Source organism: Caretta caretta, chromosome 15 (assembly GCF_965140235.1).
Source record: "Caretta caretta isolate rCarCar2 chromosome 15, rCarCar1.hap1, whole genome shotgun sequence".
Taxonomy (NCBI): domain Eukaryota; kingdom Metazoa; phylum Chordata; order Testudines; family Cheloniidae; genus Caretta; species Caretta caretta.
Genome location: NC_134220.1, coordinates 4016120 through 4032824, shown reverse-complemented (window position 1 = coordinate 4032824; position 16705 = coordinate 4016120). Strand labels below are relative to the sequence as shown.

The 16705-nt window shown below is 48.1% G+C and overlaps 1 protein-coding gene across 4 annotated transcripts in view; it reads left to right on the top strand.

The window, feature by feature from the left end:
• Positions 1 to 16705, top strand: part of LOC125622874 (caspase recruitment domain-containing protein 8-like) — a 33284-nt gene that overhangs the window by 14305 nt on the left and 2274 nt on the right. For 2 of the 4 annotated variants that reach the window (XM_048821418.2, XM_048821416.2), the window contains 6 exons: positions 7222 to 7283; positions 7366 to 7586; positions 8886 to 9145; positions 10461 to 10586; positions 10880 to 11021; positions 12752 to 12793. In XM_048821418.2, coding sequence (XP_048677375.1) covers positions 7222 to 7283; positions 7366 to 7586; positions 8886 to 9145; positions 10461 to 10586; positions 10880 to 11021; positions 12752 to 12793 — 853 coding nt within the window. The remainder of the gene's footprint in view (positions 1 to 7221; positions 7284 to 7365; positions 7587 to 8885; positions 9146 to 10460; positions 10587 to 10879; positions 11022 to 12751; positions 12794 to 16705) is intronic. The other 2 variants (XM_048821417.2, XM_048821419.2) reach the window with 2 other exon arrangements.

The following is a 16705-nucleotide window of genomic DNA, read 5'->3' as shown; positions in this document are numbered from 1 at the left end:
CCTCTCAGTCCTCATCCTCAAAGGAAACCTGCACGACCCTTTCAAAAGAGGAACCTGGGAGCTTAAATTGAGTACTTTGAAACAAGCTAAAAATCATGGACCGAACAGAGACACTGGCTTTATGGCTCATTACAACAATTTGTAACCCATTAACCCCCCTCTTTTGTCCTATGACTGCATAGGTGTTGACGGGTCACTCTACCTGGAATGGTCCCTTACAATATGTGCTAAGTACTTATGCTAAACAATCTGTTCCACTTTCTTTTTAGCTGTTATCTCTGAGTTCTTGTCCCAGACATGAAGAAGAGTTGTGTAGCTTGAAACTTGTCTTTCTCACCAACAGAAGTTGGTCCAATAAAAGATATTACCTCTCCCACCTTATCTCTCTAATATCCTGGGACCGACAGAGCAGACAAGATTTTCGTTAGGTTTCAGAGGAGCAGCCATGTTAGTCTGTATTCGCAAAAAGAAAAGGAGGACTTATGGCACCTTAGAGACTAACCAATGTATTTGAGCATAAGCTTTTGTGAGCTACAGCTCACTTCATCGGATGCATAAAGTGGAAAATACAGTGAGGAGATTTATATACACACAGACCATGAAAAAATGGGTGTTTATCATACACACTGTAAGGAGAGTGATCACTTAAGATGAGCTATTACCAGCAGGAGAGTGGGGTGGCGGGAGAGAAAACCTTTTGAAGTGATAATCAAGGTGGGCCATTTCCAGCACATTTCCAGGAGTTAACAAGAACATCTGAGGAACAGTGGGGGTGGGGGAGGAATAAACACGGGGAAATAGTTTTACTTTGTATAATGACTCAACCACTTCCAGTCTCTATTCAAGCTTAAGTTAATTGTATACAATTTGCAAATTAATTCCAATTCAGCAGTCTCTCCTTGGAGACTGTTTTTGAAGTTTTTTTGGTTTTGTTGTCATTCATTATGACAGCTCTGGATATTCTTGATAGCCATATAAATGTGCACACCATATTTGAATCCCGTTAAGTTTTTGTTCTCAGTGACTTCCTGTTCCAGGGAGTTTCACAAGCTAACCACTCACTGTGTGAAAAAGTCTTTCCTTTTATCAGCCTTGAATTTGCTACATTTTAAACTTCATTGAATCATAGAATATCAGGGTTGGAAGGGACCTCAGGAGGTCATCTAATCCAACCCCCTGCTCAAAGCAGGACCGATCCCCGACTAAATCATCCCAGCCAGGGCTTTGTCAAGCCTGACCTTAAAAACTTCTGGGGAAGGAGATTCCACCACCTCCCTAGGTAACACATTCCAGTGTTTCACCACCCTCGTCGTGAAAATGTTTTTCCTAATATCCAACCTAAACCTCCCCCACTGCAACTTGAGACCATTACTCCTTGTTCTGTCATCTGCTACCACTGAGAACAGTCTAGAGCCATCCTCTTTGGAACCCCCTTTCAGGTAGTTGAAAGCAGCTATCAAATCCCCCCTCATTCTTCTCTTCTGAAGACTAAACATCCCCAGTTCCCTCAGCCTCTCCTCATAAGTCATGTGTTCCAGACCCCTAATCATTTTTGTTGCCCTCCGCTGGACTCTTTCCAATTTTTCCACATCCTTCTTGTAGTGTGGGGCCCAAAACTGGACACAGTACTCCAGATGAGGCCTCACCAACGTCGAATAGAGGGGAACAATCACGTCCCTCGATCTGCTGGCAATGCCCCTACTTATACATCCCAAAATGCCATTGGCCTTCTTGGCAACAAGGGCACACTGTTGACTCATATCCAACTTCTCGTCCACTGTCACCCCTAGGTCCTTTTCCGCAGAACTGCTGCCTAGCCATTCGGTCCCTAGTCTGTAGCAGTGCATTGGATTCTTCCGTCCTAAGTGCAGGACTCTGCATTTGTCCTTGTTGAACCTCATCAGTTTTCTTTTGGCCCAATCCTCCAATTTGTCTAGGTCCCTCTGTATCCTATCCCTACCCTCCAGCGTATCTACCACTCCTCCCAGTTTAGTGTCATCTGCAAACTTGCTGAGGGTGCAATCCACACCATCCTCCAGATCATTTATGAAGATATTGAACAAAACCGGCCCCAGGACCGACCCTTGGGGCACTCCATTTGATACCGGCTGCCAACTAGACATGGAGCCATTGATCACTACCCGTTGAGCCCGACAATCTAGCCAACTTTCTACCCACCTTATAGTGCATTCATCCAGCCCATACTTCTTTAACTTGATGGCAAGAATACTGTGGGAGACCGTGTCAAAAGCTTTGCTAAAGTCAAGGAACAACACGTCCACAGCTTTCCCTTCATCCACAGAGCCAGTTATCTCGTCATAGAAGGCAATTAGATTAGTCAGGCATGACTTGCCCTTGGTGACTGCTCCTGATCACTTTCGTCTCGTGTAAGTGCCTCAGGATTGATTCCTTGAGAACCTGCTCCATGATTTTTCCGTGGACTGAGGTGAGGCTGACTGGCCTGTAGTTCCCAGGATCCTCCTTCTTCCCCTTTTGAAAGATGGGCACTACATTAGCCTTTTTCCAGTCATCTGGGACCTCCCCCGATCGCCATGAGTTTTCAAAGATAATGGCCAATGGCTCTGCAATCACATCCGCCAACTCCTTTAGCACTCTCGGATGCAACGCATCTGGCCCTATGGACTTGTGCTCATCCAGCTTTTCTAAATAGTCCCCAACCACTTCTTTCTCCACAGAGGGCTGGTCACCTCCTCCCCATGCTGTGCTGGCCAGTGCAATAGTCTGGGAGCTGACCTTGTTCGTGAAGACAGAGGCAAAAAAAGCATTGAGTACATTAGCTTTTTCCACATCCTCTGTCACGAGGTTGCCTCCCACATTCAGTAAGGGGCCCACACTTTCCTTGACTTTCTTCTTGTTGTTAACATACCTGAAGAAACCCTTCTTGTTACTCTTAACATCTCTTGCTAGCTGCAACTCCAGGTGTGATTTGGCCTTCCTGATTTCACTCCTGCAAGCCCGAACAATATTTTTATACTCATCCCTGGTCATTTGTCCAATCTTCCACTTCTTGTAAGCTTCTTTTTTGTATTTAAGAGCAGCAAGGATTTCACTGTTAAGCCAAGCTGGTCGCCTGCCATATTTACTATTCTTTCTACACATTGGGATGGTTTGTCCCTGGAACCTCAATAAGGATTCTTTAAAATACAGCCAGTTCTCCTGGACTCCTTTCCCCGTCATGTTATTCTCCCAGGGGATCTTGCACATCAGTTCCCTGAGGGAGTCAAAGTCTGCTTTTCTGAAGTCCAGGGTCTGTATTCTGCTGCTCTCCTTTCTTCCCTGTGTCAGGATCCTGAACTTGACCATCTCATGGTCATTGCCTCCCAGGTTCCCATCCAGTTTTGCTTCCCCTACTAATTCTTCCCGGTTTGTGAGCAGCAGGTCAAGAAGAGCTCTGCCCTTAGTTGGTTCCTCCAGCACTTGCACCAGGAAATTGTCCCCTACATTTTCCAAAAACTTCCTGGATTGCCTGTGCACCGCTGTATTGCTCTCCCAGCAGATATCAGGGTGATTGAAGTCTCCCATGAGAACCAGGGCCTGCGATCTAGTAACTTCTGCGAGTTGCCGGAAGAAAGCCTCGTCCACCTCATCCCCCTGGTCCGGTGGTCTATAGTAGACTCCCACCACGACATCACCCTTGTTGCTCACACTTCTAAAGTTAATCCAGAGACTCTCAGGTTTTTCTGCAGTTTCATACTTGAGCTCTGAGCAGTCATACTGCTCCCTTACATACAGTGCAACTCCCCCACCTTTTCTGCCCTGCCTGTCCTTCCTGAACAGCTTATATCCATCCATGACAGTACTCCAGTCATGTGAGTTATCCCACCAAGTCTGTGTTATTCCAATCACATCATAATTCCTTGACTGTGCCAGGACTTCCAGTTCTCCCTGCTTGTTTCCCAGGCTTCGTGCATTTGTATATAGGCACTTGAGGTAACCTGCTGATCGCCCCTCTTTCTCAGTATGAGGCAGGAGCCCTCCCCTGTCACGCGCTCCTGCTCGTGCCTCCTCCCGGTATCCCACTTCCCCACTTACCTCAGGGCTTTGGTCTCCTTCCCCCGGTGAACCTAGTTTAAAGCCCTCCTCACTAGGTTAGCCAGCCTGCTTGCGAAGATGCTCTTCCCTCTCTTTGTTAGGTGGAGCCCGTCTCTGCCTAGCACTCCTCCTTCTTGGAACACCATCCCGTGGTCAAAGAATCCAAAGCCTTCTCTCTGACACCACCTGCGTAGCCATTCGTTGACTTCCACGATTCGACGGTCCCTACCCCGGCCTTTTCCTTCCACGGGGAGGATGGACGAGAACACCACTTGCACCTCAAACTCCTTTATCCTTCTTCCCAGAGCCACGTAGTCCGCAGTGATCTGCTCAAGGTCATTCTTGGCAGTATCTTTGGTGCCCACGTGGAGAAGCAGGAAGGGGTAGCAATCCGAGGGCTTGATGAGTCTCGGCAGTCTCTCCATCACATCGTGAATCCTAGCTCCTGGCAAGCAGCAGACTTCTCGGTTTTCCCGGTCAGGGCGGCAGATAGATGACTCAGTCCCCCTGAGGAGAGAGTCCCCGACCACCACCACCCGCCTCCTTCTCTTGGGAGCGGTGGTCGTGGAACCCCCAACCCTAGGACAGTGCATCTCATGCCTTTCAATCGGAGTCTCTTTCTGCTCCCTTCCCTCAGACGTATCATCTGGTCCACTCTCCGCATTAGTACATGTGGAGATAACATGAAAATGGTTAATTACCTGTATCTGGCCTGCTGGTACATGGACGTTCCCCTTTTTTCTTCTGGAGGTCATATGATGCCAAATTTCTTCACCATCCTTCCGTCCCCAATGTGCAGCCTGCTCTGAATCTTCAGAACCTTGTGCCCGTAGAAGCCTATCCTGACATCCGTCCAGGAAATCTTCAGTTTCTCTTATGCAACGCAAGGTCAATACCTGTTGCTCCAGACCTTGAACCTTCTCTTCCAGTATGGAGACCAGCTTGCACTTTGTACAGACAAAGTCGCATCTGTCCTGTGGAAGAAAGACAAACATAGCACATCCAGTGCCGGTCACAACAGTTGAATACCCCCCATCCATATTACCTTCCTTCTACGAGCTTCCTCAGGAGTTGTAGTAATTACTCAGAGAATCCGGCAAGATGTAAGCCTCAGTGGGCCCTCCCCAGGCGAACTCCCAGGCAAACTCCTTTTGTTAGCTGCTCTGCTGTTCGCTGTTCAGCTGGTTCGCAACTGACTGGCTTTTTATGCAGTCAGGCCCACTTAAGGCTCACCTGGAACAAAGCACACCCAGTTCCCGCCCTTTTCAAACAACCAATCAAGCACACAGCACACAGTCACACTGTCCTCACAACAAACACTCAGATACTCACCAACACAGCCTCCTTAATGCAGCCCTTAACGTACCTCCTCTCAGGCAGATCCCAGGCAAACTCCTTTTGTTAGCTGCTCTGCTGTTCGCAATGTCCCTTCTTCTTGTGTTATGAGACAGAGAGAGCAGAAGTTCCTGATCTAGCTTCTCTATAGCAATCAGTGCGATAGGCAGGGCTGATAACTCAATCCAGTATTAAGGTTGCCTAAAACTTCCCATTGTAATACCCCGTTACAGCTTAGAAATGTGCCAAACCTTAACCGTTTGGTCTGAAATTTTCCATCCCCTGTGTTTGCCTCAGGCTGAATTCTTTTTTTTAATGGTTCAACCATATCAGAGAACAAGGCTAGGGGAATATATGTTGTTTTGCCAATGTTAAAAAATTCTGGCGACCTTTTCTTTGAACAGCTCTAGCACCTCGGCCTTTGGAGCTACTTAGGAAATGCCAGAAATAAGGTTGTCTGTGCAAACGTAATTCACCCCCCTTGTGCACGTCCATTATGATACAGTCTTCAATTCCATGATCACATACTATTCTTTCCACCGAACCTCTGCCTTATTCAGTGCACAGAACACATGGCGCCCACTTGAGGAGCAGCTATTCAGTATTTTCACCATCTTCAGCAGCAGCTCCTGAACTTCCGTGGCACAGCTCTGGCACCCATCTATGCATCCATCCATCCATTGGTTGAAACCATCTCCAGAAGTCTCCCCCTTACCCCTGTTCAAATACTGCAACAACCTAGGAAATTAATACATAAAAATCTTGATTGTGAAGCTTTGAAGTCTGCTACGCACATAACACACTTGACATAAACCCACAACAGCAAGGAAATGATACGCTCGGCCCCCTTTTTTCAAGGTTGTGGAGCTGTTCCTTTGTTTCACAACCAAGTTTCCTGTGTATTAATAAATAATAGATCCCATATTTTTGTTAGCAGCTTGGCCAATTTTTTCTTCTATTTCTTCAGAACTCTCAGACAAAACCTTCTGGAGAAGGGTGATGCAAGGAATTAATTCAATTTCTCCACGGTTTCTCTTACTGTTCCAAGGTCCAGCATTGCTCCAACTTCCTGATACTTTGGTGACTCACTGGACTGTCACAGGCTTCCTGCTTTCAAGCATCTTCAAGGATTTCTTGTTGGTTGTTGTCTTCGGTAATTCTTCTCCAATTCCCCATCAGCCCTTCCAGTGTCCATCTAACATTTACCTGCCCTAGATTACGCTCAGGCCTCACTCAGGCTGGATTGTTGGACATCTCTTCTACCTTAAAGAAAAGGAGTACTTGTGGCACCTTAGAGACTAACCAATTTATTTGAGCATAAGCTTTCCGATGAAGTGAGCTGTAGCTCACGAAAGCTCATGCTCAAATAAATTGGTTAGTCTCTAAGGTGCCACAAGTACTCCTTTTCTTTTTGCGAATACAGACTAACATGGCTGTTACTCTGAAACCTGTCAAAATACATCCTAAGGATACGTCTACACTGTGATCAAAAACCCACGGCACCGACTCTCAGAGCAAGGTCAGCTGACTCGGGCTCATGGGGCTCGGGCTTTGGGGCTAAAAATAGCAGTGCAGATGTTTGGACTGGGACTTCAGCCTGGGCTGTGAGACCCTCCCCTCTTGTTGAGCCAGCCGCCAGCCTGGGAGCATCTAGCGGCAGAGAAATGTCACATGGGGCTTCTGGGACAAGCAGAATCCAGCTGGTTAACACATTGCCAGGCTCTGCAGCGATGGGACAGGGAACTCAGTGCGTTACCGTAACTGGCAGAGTGCACGTGTCACAAGAAGTAACCGTTATGAAGCCCCTAGTTACTGGAACTCGCTGTCTTTCAGATCCTTCCAGAGGTAACGCCAGAGATTGTTCCAGGCACAGAGGAGAACAAGACTGTCTACAGGTAGGAGCTCCAGGGTGCTGCAGGATGTGGCCCTAGAAGCCCTGTCCAAGCCTGACCTCTGCGTTTTCATTGTACCCCCCAGAGCTCGCATCCCCAGTGCTGGCTCCTTCCACTGCTCCGAAACGGGGCTTGGCTTTGAGGTGAGCGCAGCAGTGACCGTCGAGTATGAATATGGCTCCTGGGCGGAGAGTCTGAGCCCATCTGCCAGGCAGGAGTGGATGGTTGCCGGCCCCCTGTTCCACATCAGGGCAGAGCCCGACACGGTGCGAGCCGTGCACCTCCCCCACTTCGTGTGCCTTGCAGGTAGGGCAGAAACGGGGCATCACTGGGCTAGATGCTGGAGTCAGGGGCTGATGGAGGCTTTGAGCCACAGTCTGCAGCCAGTGGGGCTGGGGGGGTCTAGCTGCAGCAGCAACTCCTGGAGCACTGTGGGAGTGCGGGGCCCAGGGGCCTCTGCACTGTGCTCTCCGCTCCCCGCCTGGCTCCTGCTCCAGCTCGGCTCCACTGGCGAGTGTGGGTTTTGAGGCACATCCTCCAGTGGTCCCCTAGGGTGGGGGGAGGTCCGTCTGTGCTGCCAGGGCTTGTCACCCTGGTCTGTGAGAAACAGAAGCACAAGCAGGGACTCTGCCTGGCCCTGCTCTGGGGAGCAGGCAGCCGAGAGGAAGGCTCCTGGTTGCCTCTCTCTCCTCCTCCTCGCTGTGCAGGGCCAAGCACAGTCCGGCCCAGTTCGGGTGTAGATCCCGCACCCTGACGAGAGTGTGGCTCCCCTGCAGGGGATGGTGGGTAGATCCTCCAACACCTGAGCGTCAGACAAGTGCCAGTCACACAGGAGTGCAAGGACCCCCTGGGCAGCAGAGGAGGGGAATGGGGGGAGCCTGTGGCAGACCCCCGGGGTTCTGTGTGTCAGGGGGCTGGGGGAAGACAGCAGGAAGTGGTTCCATGCCCAGTACACACCCAGCAGGCAGGCTGGGCTGGGGAGAAAGCCCACAGGAGATTCAGGCCATTGTGTCCCTGTCCCTGGTTCTCCCTTCCCTGGCCTTCCACCTCTCCATTTTCCTGTCTGGATCTCGCAAGCTTCATTTCCCGCCATCACTCCCTGGGCCGGTGGTTCCCTTCAGGGGAACTCTTCTGTGTGATATCCAGGAGCCCTCCCAGCTGCTTCCGTGCTTCCTTCCTCCAGCTCTCCTGATCTCCCCTCGCTGGCCATGCCCTGCCTCTGCCCTGTGCCCAGACCCACAGCTTCCCCTTCTCTCTCCTATTCAGGGGGCAAATAGTTTGGTTTCCTTCTTGCTGTGCTTTTGTTATCTCTCCTGTCTCTTAAGCCTCCCGAGTGACCCCTTCCCTGGGTACCCTTCTCCCAGCCCTCACCTGGCTTTTTCACAGTCTGTTCTTCCTCCCCCTCCCTTTTGTTGCTTCTCTTCCCTTTCTCCTCACTCCATCCGTCTCTCTGCACCCGATTCGATGGCAGGGCTGCGCACGGCCTGCAGTTGTTTATACTTGTAAGGCATCTGGGATGGCTGTTGTGTGTTGGTGTAAGTCATTGTACAGGTGCTGCCAGCTCAGGGTGTTTCAATCTCATTCTCCTCGCTATCCCATCTGCAGACGGAGGGGATTTAAGTTCATGCAAAATCGCCCATTTTGAAGCTGGCCACATGACCCTGGAAACTCCAGCGAGAATCTATGTCTTCCGTGTTGTCCTGGAGAATCCCAGCTTCTCCCAGCTCGGCGTGCTTTGGAGAAAGATACGTTCGACCATAACATTTATTCCCGTCCATTCCCTTGTGCTGATCTACCGGGCACTCAGGGCTGCAGACATAACTCTCCATCTCTACCTGATACCCAATGACCACTCACTCAAGAAGGTAAAACAACAATCCTATTTCTACAGTGAGCCCAACACCAAGATTGCTGGGACACTGCATGACCATAGAGTGAGAATGAACCACATCAATACACCCAAACAGCCAAGTACACAGTGAAATGCCAGGCAGCACGGCATCATTCAGAGAGGAGAGGGCAGAGGCCTACACGCTGACTGTCACTGAAATAGAAGGCACCTCAGCAGCCAGGTTTTCTTGTGTTTTTAATAGTGGTGCGTGATGGGCTGGGGCACGTACCCAGGGAGAGAGAGTTGAGCTCCCGAGGGATGCACAGCACTAGCTAACAGGAGGCATGTGGGTGGGACCCCAATGGATAGGGGGTCTCACAGCACAGATACCTCATCTGTCGTGGGAGGCTCAAGCAGGAGGCAAAAATGAAGAGAACTATATTGTTGGTGTGACCAAGCTTCACGGGGCACCGTCTGCAGCAGCAGACAGGTAGGAATAGCTCAGGGCCGGGCTTGCCGTGGTGTGATATCCACACCACTCAGCAGCATAGTGATTCCTGAAGCTAAAGGACAGGTCCCCCCAGCACCCACTAAGAGGTGCTGTTCTCTCCAGAGTCTCATTCCCCACCTTGGGATATTCCATGTATAACTGAGCTTCCGAGCAGTGAAAAATCTTCTTTACAAAATGTCACCTTGGGGCACGGGAGAGTCCAGGTTAAAATGAAAACTCTGAGCGAGGGAATGAGGGAATTAGGTTGGCAGCTAGAACTCAACATTAGCTACAGTGGCTGCGACCACATGATCACTGTAAGAACCCCAGGAGCCACCCCACATTGTCTGTAGATCCTATAGCCTGTTATCACGATGGAAAATACACACACATTAAAAGAACAATGTTAAGGTTGCAAAGTCAATCATCATTGGAGAATGCCAGAATTAAGATTGCTGTTTGCAACCTTCTCTCTGCTCCCTTGTCTGTATGTATTGTGAGAGTCTTTCCTTACTTGATCACATCGTATTTTTAAGCAGAAGCAGAGGCCTCCATCTTTTCAGTGGTGATCAGGTTTGTCTGAGGAAACACATCCTGAGAGTGAGGTCTGGTAGGCTCTCAAAGAGGTTCCCAGCCAGGAAATGGTGACAGCCCCAAACCTGCATTATTTTTGGCTGGGCTGGACCAGATCCCAGCAGAACGTAGTGTAGGGAAGGTGCCTGCTTTGGCTGGGGAATGGACAAGGTGACCCAACAGGCCTTTTCCCTCTCCGACTGAAGATGCTCTGAATGAAGGCAGAGCTGTTTGTCAGGGGTTCCTGTTTGTATCTCTCAGAAATGACAATGCTTGAAATTTACAGGCCATTGAAGAAGAAGAAACGAAGTTGGAGTCAAAGCACATTCCCAAACCTCCTCAGACCAATGCGCTGTACTTTGGATCTCAGTATGAGGTGTCTGGTACATCAGAGCTAAAGATAACACCTGACGTAAGTAGAATTGTCCTCTACTTCCACTGAGGCATCAAAACGAGCTGAACAATTAATTATTATTATGCATTAGTTGTATGGTGGTAGTGCCTAGGAGACCCAGTTGTCACCCAGGACCCCTTTATGCCAGGTGCTGTACAAACACAGAACAAAAAGATGGACCTGCCCCAAAGAGCTTCCAATCTAAGTATAAGCCAAGAGACCACAATGGACACAGCAAACAATGAGCATCGTTCACTCCTGCTCCTGCCGGAGGTGGGAGACTCTCATAAGCCATTTTATCTTTACTCCAGCAGCTGGAGCTCTGCTATAGAAGCCCTGCAGACCAGCAGTCATATATTGAGCTCTACATGATGGATATGGAGAAGGAAATCAAGCTTCACATGAAAGACAGAAAAGATGGGAAATTGGTTTGGAAGACGTTTTTGAGGCCAGGTAGGATCACATGTAAGACATTGAAGCAGAACTTCTGGGCAGCTGGTCGTGGTGACTGAAGCTCATAGAATCGCTGAAATGTCGGGCTGGAAGAGACCTTGAGAGGTCATCAAGTGCAGCTCCCTGTGCTGAGGCAGGCCCAAGTAAACCTAGACCAATCCTGTCAGATGTTTGTCCAACCTGTTCCTAATGGCCTCCAATGATGGGCAACCTCCCTTGGAAGCCTGTTCCAGAGCTTAGCTACCCTTATAGTTAGAAAGTTTTTCCTAATGTCTAACCTAAATCTCCCTTGCTGCAGATTAAGCCAATTACTTCTTGTCCTACCTTCAGCGGACATGGAGAACAATTGATCCCTGTGCTCTTTGTAACAGCCCTTCACATATCTGAAGACTGTTATCAGGTTACCCCATCGGTCGTCTTTTCTCCAGACTAACCAGTCCCAGTTTTTAACCTTCCTCACAGGTGAAGTTTTCTAAACCTTTATCATTTTTGTTGCTCTCCTCTGGACTCTCTCCAATTTGCCCACAGCTTTCTTCAAGTGTGGTGCCCAGAACTGGGCACAGTGCTCCAGCCGAGGCCTCATCAGTGCTACAACACTCATGTTAATACATCCCAGAACGCTATTAGCCTTTTTTGCAACTGGCACTGCATCCCATTGTTGCCTCATATTCAATTTGCAATCCACTATAACCCCAGATGCTTTTCGGCAGTGCTACCACCTAGCCAGTTATTCCCCATTATATAGGTCTCATTTCATTTTTGCTTCCTACGTGGAGTACTTTGCACTTGTTTTTATTGAATTTCATTTTGTTGATTTCAGACCAATTCTCCAATTTGTCAAAGTGGTTCTGAATTCTAAATCTGTCCTCCAAAGTTCTTGCAACCCATCCCAGCTTGGTGTCATCTGCAAATGTTATCAACATACTCTCCAATCCATTATACAAGTCATGAATGAAAATATTGACTAGTCCCAGGACAGACGCCTGTATAACCACACTAGATATGCCCTCCCAGTTTGACAGCAAACCACTGATAACTACTCTTTGAGTATTCTCTTTCAACCACTTGTGCACTCACTTTATAGTAATTTAATTTAGACTGCATTTCCCTAATTTGCTTATGAGAATGTCATGAGGGACTGTGTTAAAAGCCTTATTAAAATCAAGATATGGCATATCTGCTGCTTCCCCTCTATCCACTAAATCAGTTACCCTGTCAAAGAAGGAAATTAGGTTGGTTTGGCATTTGTTCTTTGCAAATCCATGCTGGCTGTCCCTTATAAACCTATTATCCTCTCGGTGCAAACTGGTTGTTGAATCATGAGAACTTCCCAGGTATCGAAGTTAGGTGTGTTGGGGGCAGACAGAGGCAGGAGATGTACATTAAATCAGGTGTCTCAGCTCTGCCATCTTCATTATCCATGGCAAAAATCTTAATCCACTGAAAAAAGTCCTGTGGTTTAAATGCACTTTTAGGATCTTTGATTATGGCTCCTCTGGAAATTTCAGAAATTATCTTCAAGTATTTCAAGATTCCTTGTGAGGTGGAAAAACTCCAGTATAACTTTAGAGAAGGCTGAGACACCTGCTAGCAAAGGAGGAGAAGGTCTCTGGGAATGCAGAGCTTCTCTGATTGCCCTTTGCCTCTGATGGTCTTTAATATTGCTGGCCCCTCCTGCTAATGAGGGAAGTGACAGGATGTTTGACTGATCCCTTCCCTTTCTCTTTTAGGGGACGTTAAAATTCCTGCAGCATCCTCCCAAACACTCACAGGTCAGTATTATTTTAACAGAGCTTTCAGTTTCCTCAATCTCAAGCTGGTCAGAATACAGTTTGTTCAATGAAAAAACAATTAATTCTAGGGGTTTTCTTCAAACATTTACATGAAAATTTTCTGATTTTCTTCAACCTGGAATCCCCAAACTTTAAAGCTGTCCAGTATTACCCCTTCCTCTCCCTCCCCTCCCCCCACATGTTTTTCAGTGGCAAAATTAGAAATAGGTTTCAGAGGAACAGCCGTGTTAGTCTGTATTCGCAAAAAGAAAAGGAGTACTTGTGGCACCTTAGAGACTAACCAATTTATTTGAGCATGAGCTTTCGTGAGCTACAGCTCACTTCATCAGATGTTTACCGTGGAAACTGCAGCAGACTTTATATACACACAGAGAATATGAAACAATACCTCCTCCCACCCCACTGTCCTGCTGGTAATAGCTTATCTAAAATGATCAACAGGTGGGCCATTTCCAGCACAAATCCAGGTTTTCTCACCCTCCACCCCCCCACACAAATTCACTCTCCTGCTGGTGCTAGCCCATCCAAAGTGACAACTCTTTACATAATCAAGTCGGGCTATTTCCTGCATAGATCAAGGTTTTCTCACATCCCCCCCACCCCCATACACACACAAACTCACTCTCCTGCTGGTAATAGCTCATCTAAACTGACCACTCTCCAAGTTTAAATCCAAGTTAAACCAGAACATCTGGGGGGGGGGGTAGGAAAAAACAAGAGGAAACAGGCTACCTTGCATAATGACTTAGCCACTCCCAGTCTCTATTTAAGCCTAAATTAATAGTATCCAATTTGCAAATGAATTCCAATTCAGCAGTTTCTCGCTGGAGTCTGGATTTGAAGTTTTTTTGTTTTAAGATAGCGACCTTCATGTCTGTGATTGCGTGACCAGAGAGATTGAAGTGTTCTCCGACTGGTTTATGAATGTTATAATTCTTGACATCTGATTTGTGTCCATTTATTCTTTTACGTAGAGACTGTCCAGTTTGACCAATGTACATGGCAGAGGGGCATTGCTGGCACATGATGGCATATATCACATTGGTGGATGTGCAGGTGAACGAGCCTCTGATAGTGTGGCTGATGTTATTAGGCCCTGTGATGGTGTCCCCTGAATAGATATGTGGGCACAATTGGCAACGGGCTTTGTTGCAAGGATAAGTTCCTGGGTTAGTGGTTCTGTTGTGTGGTATGTGGTTGTTGGTGAGTATTTGCTTCAGGTTGCGGGGCTGTCTGTAGGCAAGGACTGGCCTGTCTCCCAAGACTTGTGAGAGTGTTGGGTCATCCTTTAGGATAGGTTGTAGATCCTTAATAATGCGTTGGAGGGGTTTTAGTTGGGGGCTGAAGGTGACCGCTAGTGGCGTTCTGTTATTTTCTTTGTTAGGCCTGTCCTGTAGTAGGTAACTTCTGGGAACTCTTCTTGCTCTATCAATCTGTTTCTTTACTTCTGCAGGTGGGTATTGTAGTTGTAAGAAAGCTTGACAGAGATCTTGTAGGTGTTTGTCTCTGTCTGAGGGGTTGGAGCAAATGCGGTTGTATCGCAGAGCTTGGCTGTAGACGATGGATCGTGTGGTGTGGTCAGGGTGAAAGCTGGAGGCATGCAGGTAGGAATAGCGGTCAGTAGGTTTCCGGTATAGGGTGGTGTTTATGTGGCCATTGTTTATTAGCACTGTAGTGTCCAGGAAGTGGATCTCTTGTGTGGACTGGACCAGGCTGAGGTTGGTGGTGGGATGGAAATTGTTGAAATCATGGTGGAATTCCTCAAGGGCTTCTTTTCCATGGGTCCAGATGATGAAGATGTCATCAATATAGCGCAAGTAGAGTAGGGGCTTTAGGGGACGGGAGCTGAGGAAGCGTTGTTCTAAATCAGCCATAAAAATGTTGGCATACTGTGGGGCCATGCGGGTACCCATAGCAGTGCCGCTGATCTGAAGGTATACATTGTCCCCAAATGTGAAATAGTTATGGGTAAGGACAAAGTCACAAAGTTCAGCCACCAGGTTAGCCGTGACATTATCGGGGATAGTGTTCTTGACGGCTTGTAGTCCATCTTTGTGTGGAATGTTGGTGTAGAGGGCTTCTACATCCATCGTGGCCAGGATGGTGTTATCAGAAAGATCACCGATGGATTGAAGTTTCCTCAGGAAGTCAGTGGTGTCTCGAAGGTAGCTGGGAGTGCTGGTAGCGTAGGGCCTGAGGAGGGAGTCTACATAGCCAGACAATCCTGCTGTCAGGGTGCCAATGCCTGAGATGATGGGGCGCCCAGGATTTCCAGGTTTATGGATCTTGGGTAGTAGATAGAATATCCCAGGTCGGGGTTCCAGGGGTGTGTCTGTGCGGATTTGATCTTGTGCTTTTTCAGGAAGTTTCTTGAGCAAATGCTGTAGTTGCTTTTGGTAACTCTCAGTGGGATCATAGGGTAATGGCTTGTAGAAACTCGTGTTGGAGAGCTGCCGAGCAGCCTCTTGTTCATATTCCGACCTATTCATGATGACAACAGCACCTCCTTTGTCAGCCTTTTTGATTATGATGTCAGAGTTGTTTCTGAGGCTGTGGATGGCATTGCGTTCCGCATGGCTGAGGTTATGGGGCAAGTGATGCTGCTTTTCCACAATTTCAGCCCGTGCACGTCGGCGGAAGCACTCTATGTAGAAGTCCAGTCTGCTGTTTCGACCTTCAGGAGGAGTCCATCTAGAATCCCTCTTTCTGTAGTGTTGGCAGGGAGACCTCTGTGGATTAGTATGTTGTTCAGAGGTATTTTGGAAATATTCCTTGAGACGTCTCCGTCTCCGTCTCCGTCTCAAGGAATATTTCCAAAATACCTCTGAACAACATACTAATCCACAGAGGTCTCCCTGCCAACACTACAGAAAGAGGGATTCTAGATGGACTCCTCCTGAAGGTCGAAACAGCAGACTGGACTTCTACATAGAGTGCTTCCGCCGAAGTGCACGGGCTGAAATTGTGGAAAAGCAGCATCACTTGCCCCATAACCTCAGCCATGCGGAACGCAATGCCATCCACAGCCTCAGAAACAATCCTGGGCGCCCCATCATCTCAGGCATTGGCACCCTGACAGCAGGATTGTCTGGCTATGTAGACTCCCTCCTCAGGCCCTACGCTACCAGCACTCCCAGCTACCTTCGAGACACCACTGACTTCCTGAGGAAACTTCAATCCATCGGTGATCTTCCTGATAACACCATCCTGGCTACTATGGATGTAGAAGCCCTCTACACCAACATTCCACACAAAGATGGACTACAAGCCGTCAAGAACACTATCCCCGATAATGTCACGGCTAACCTGGTGGCTGAACTTTGTGACTTTGTCCTTACCCATAACTATTTCACATTTGGGGACAATGTATACCTTCAGATCAGCGGCACTGCTATGGGTACCCGCATGGCCCCACAGTATGCCAACATTTTTATGGCTGATTTAGAACAACGCTTCCTCAGCTCCCGTCCCCTAAAGCCCCTACTCTACTTGCGCTATATTGATGACATCTTCATCATCTGGACCCATGGAAAAGAAGCCCTTGAGGAATTCCACCATGATTTCAACAATTTCCATCCCACCACCAACCTCAGCCTGGTCCAGTCCACACAAGAGATCCACTTCCTGGACACTACAGTGCTAATAAACAATGGCCACATAAACACCACCCTATACCGGAAACCTACTGACCGCTATTCCTACCTGCATGCCTCCAGCTTTCACCCTGACCACACCACACGATCCATCGTCTACAGCCAAGCTCTGCGATACAACCGCATTTGCTCCAACCCCTCAGACAGAGACAAACACCTACAAGATCTCTGTCAAGCTTTCTTACAACTACAATACCCACCTGCAGAAGTAAAGAAACAGATTGATAGAGCAAGAAGA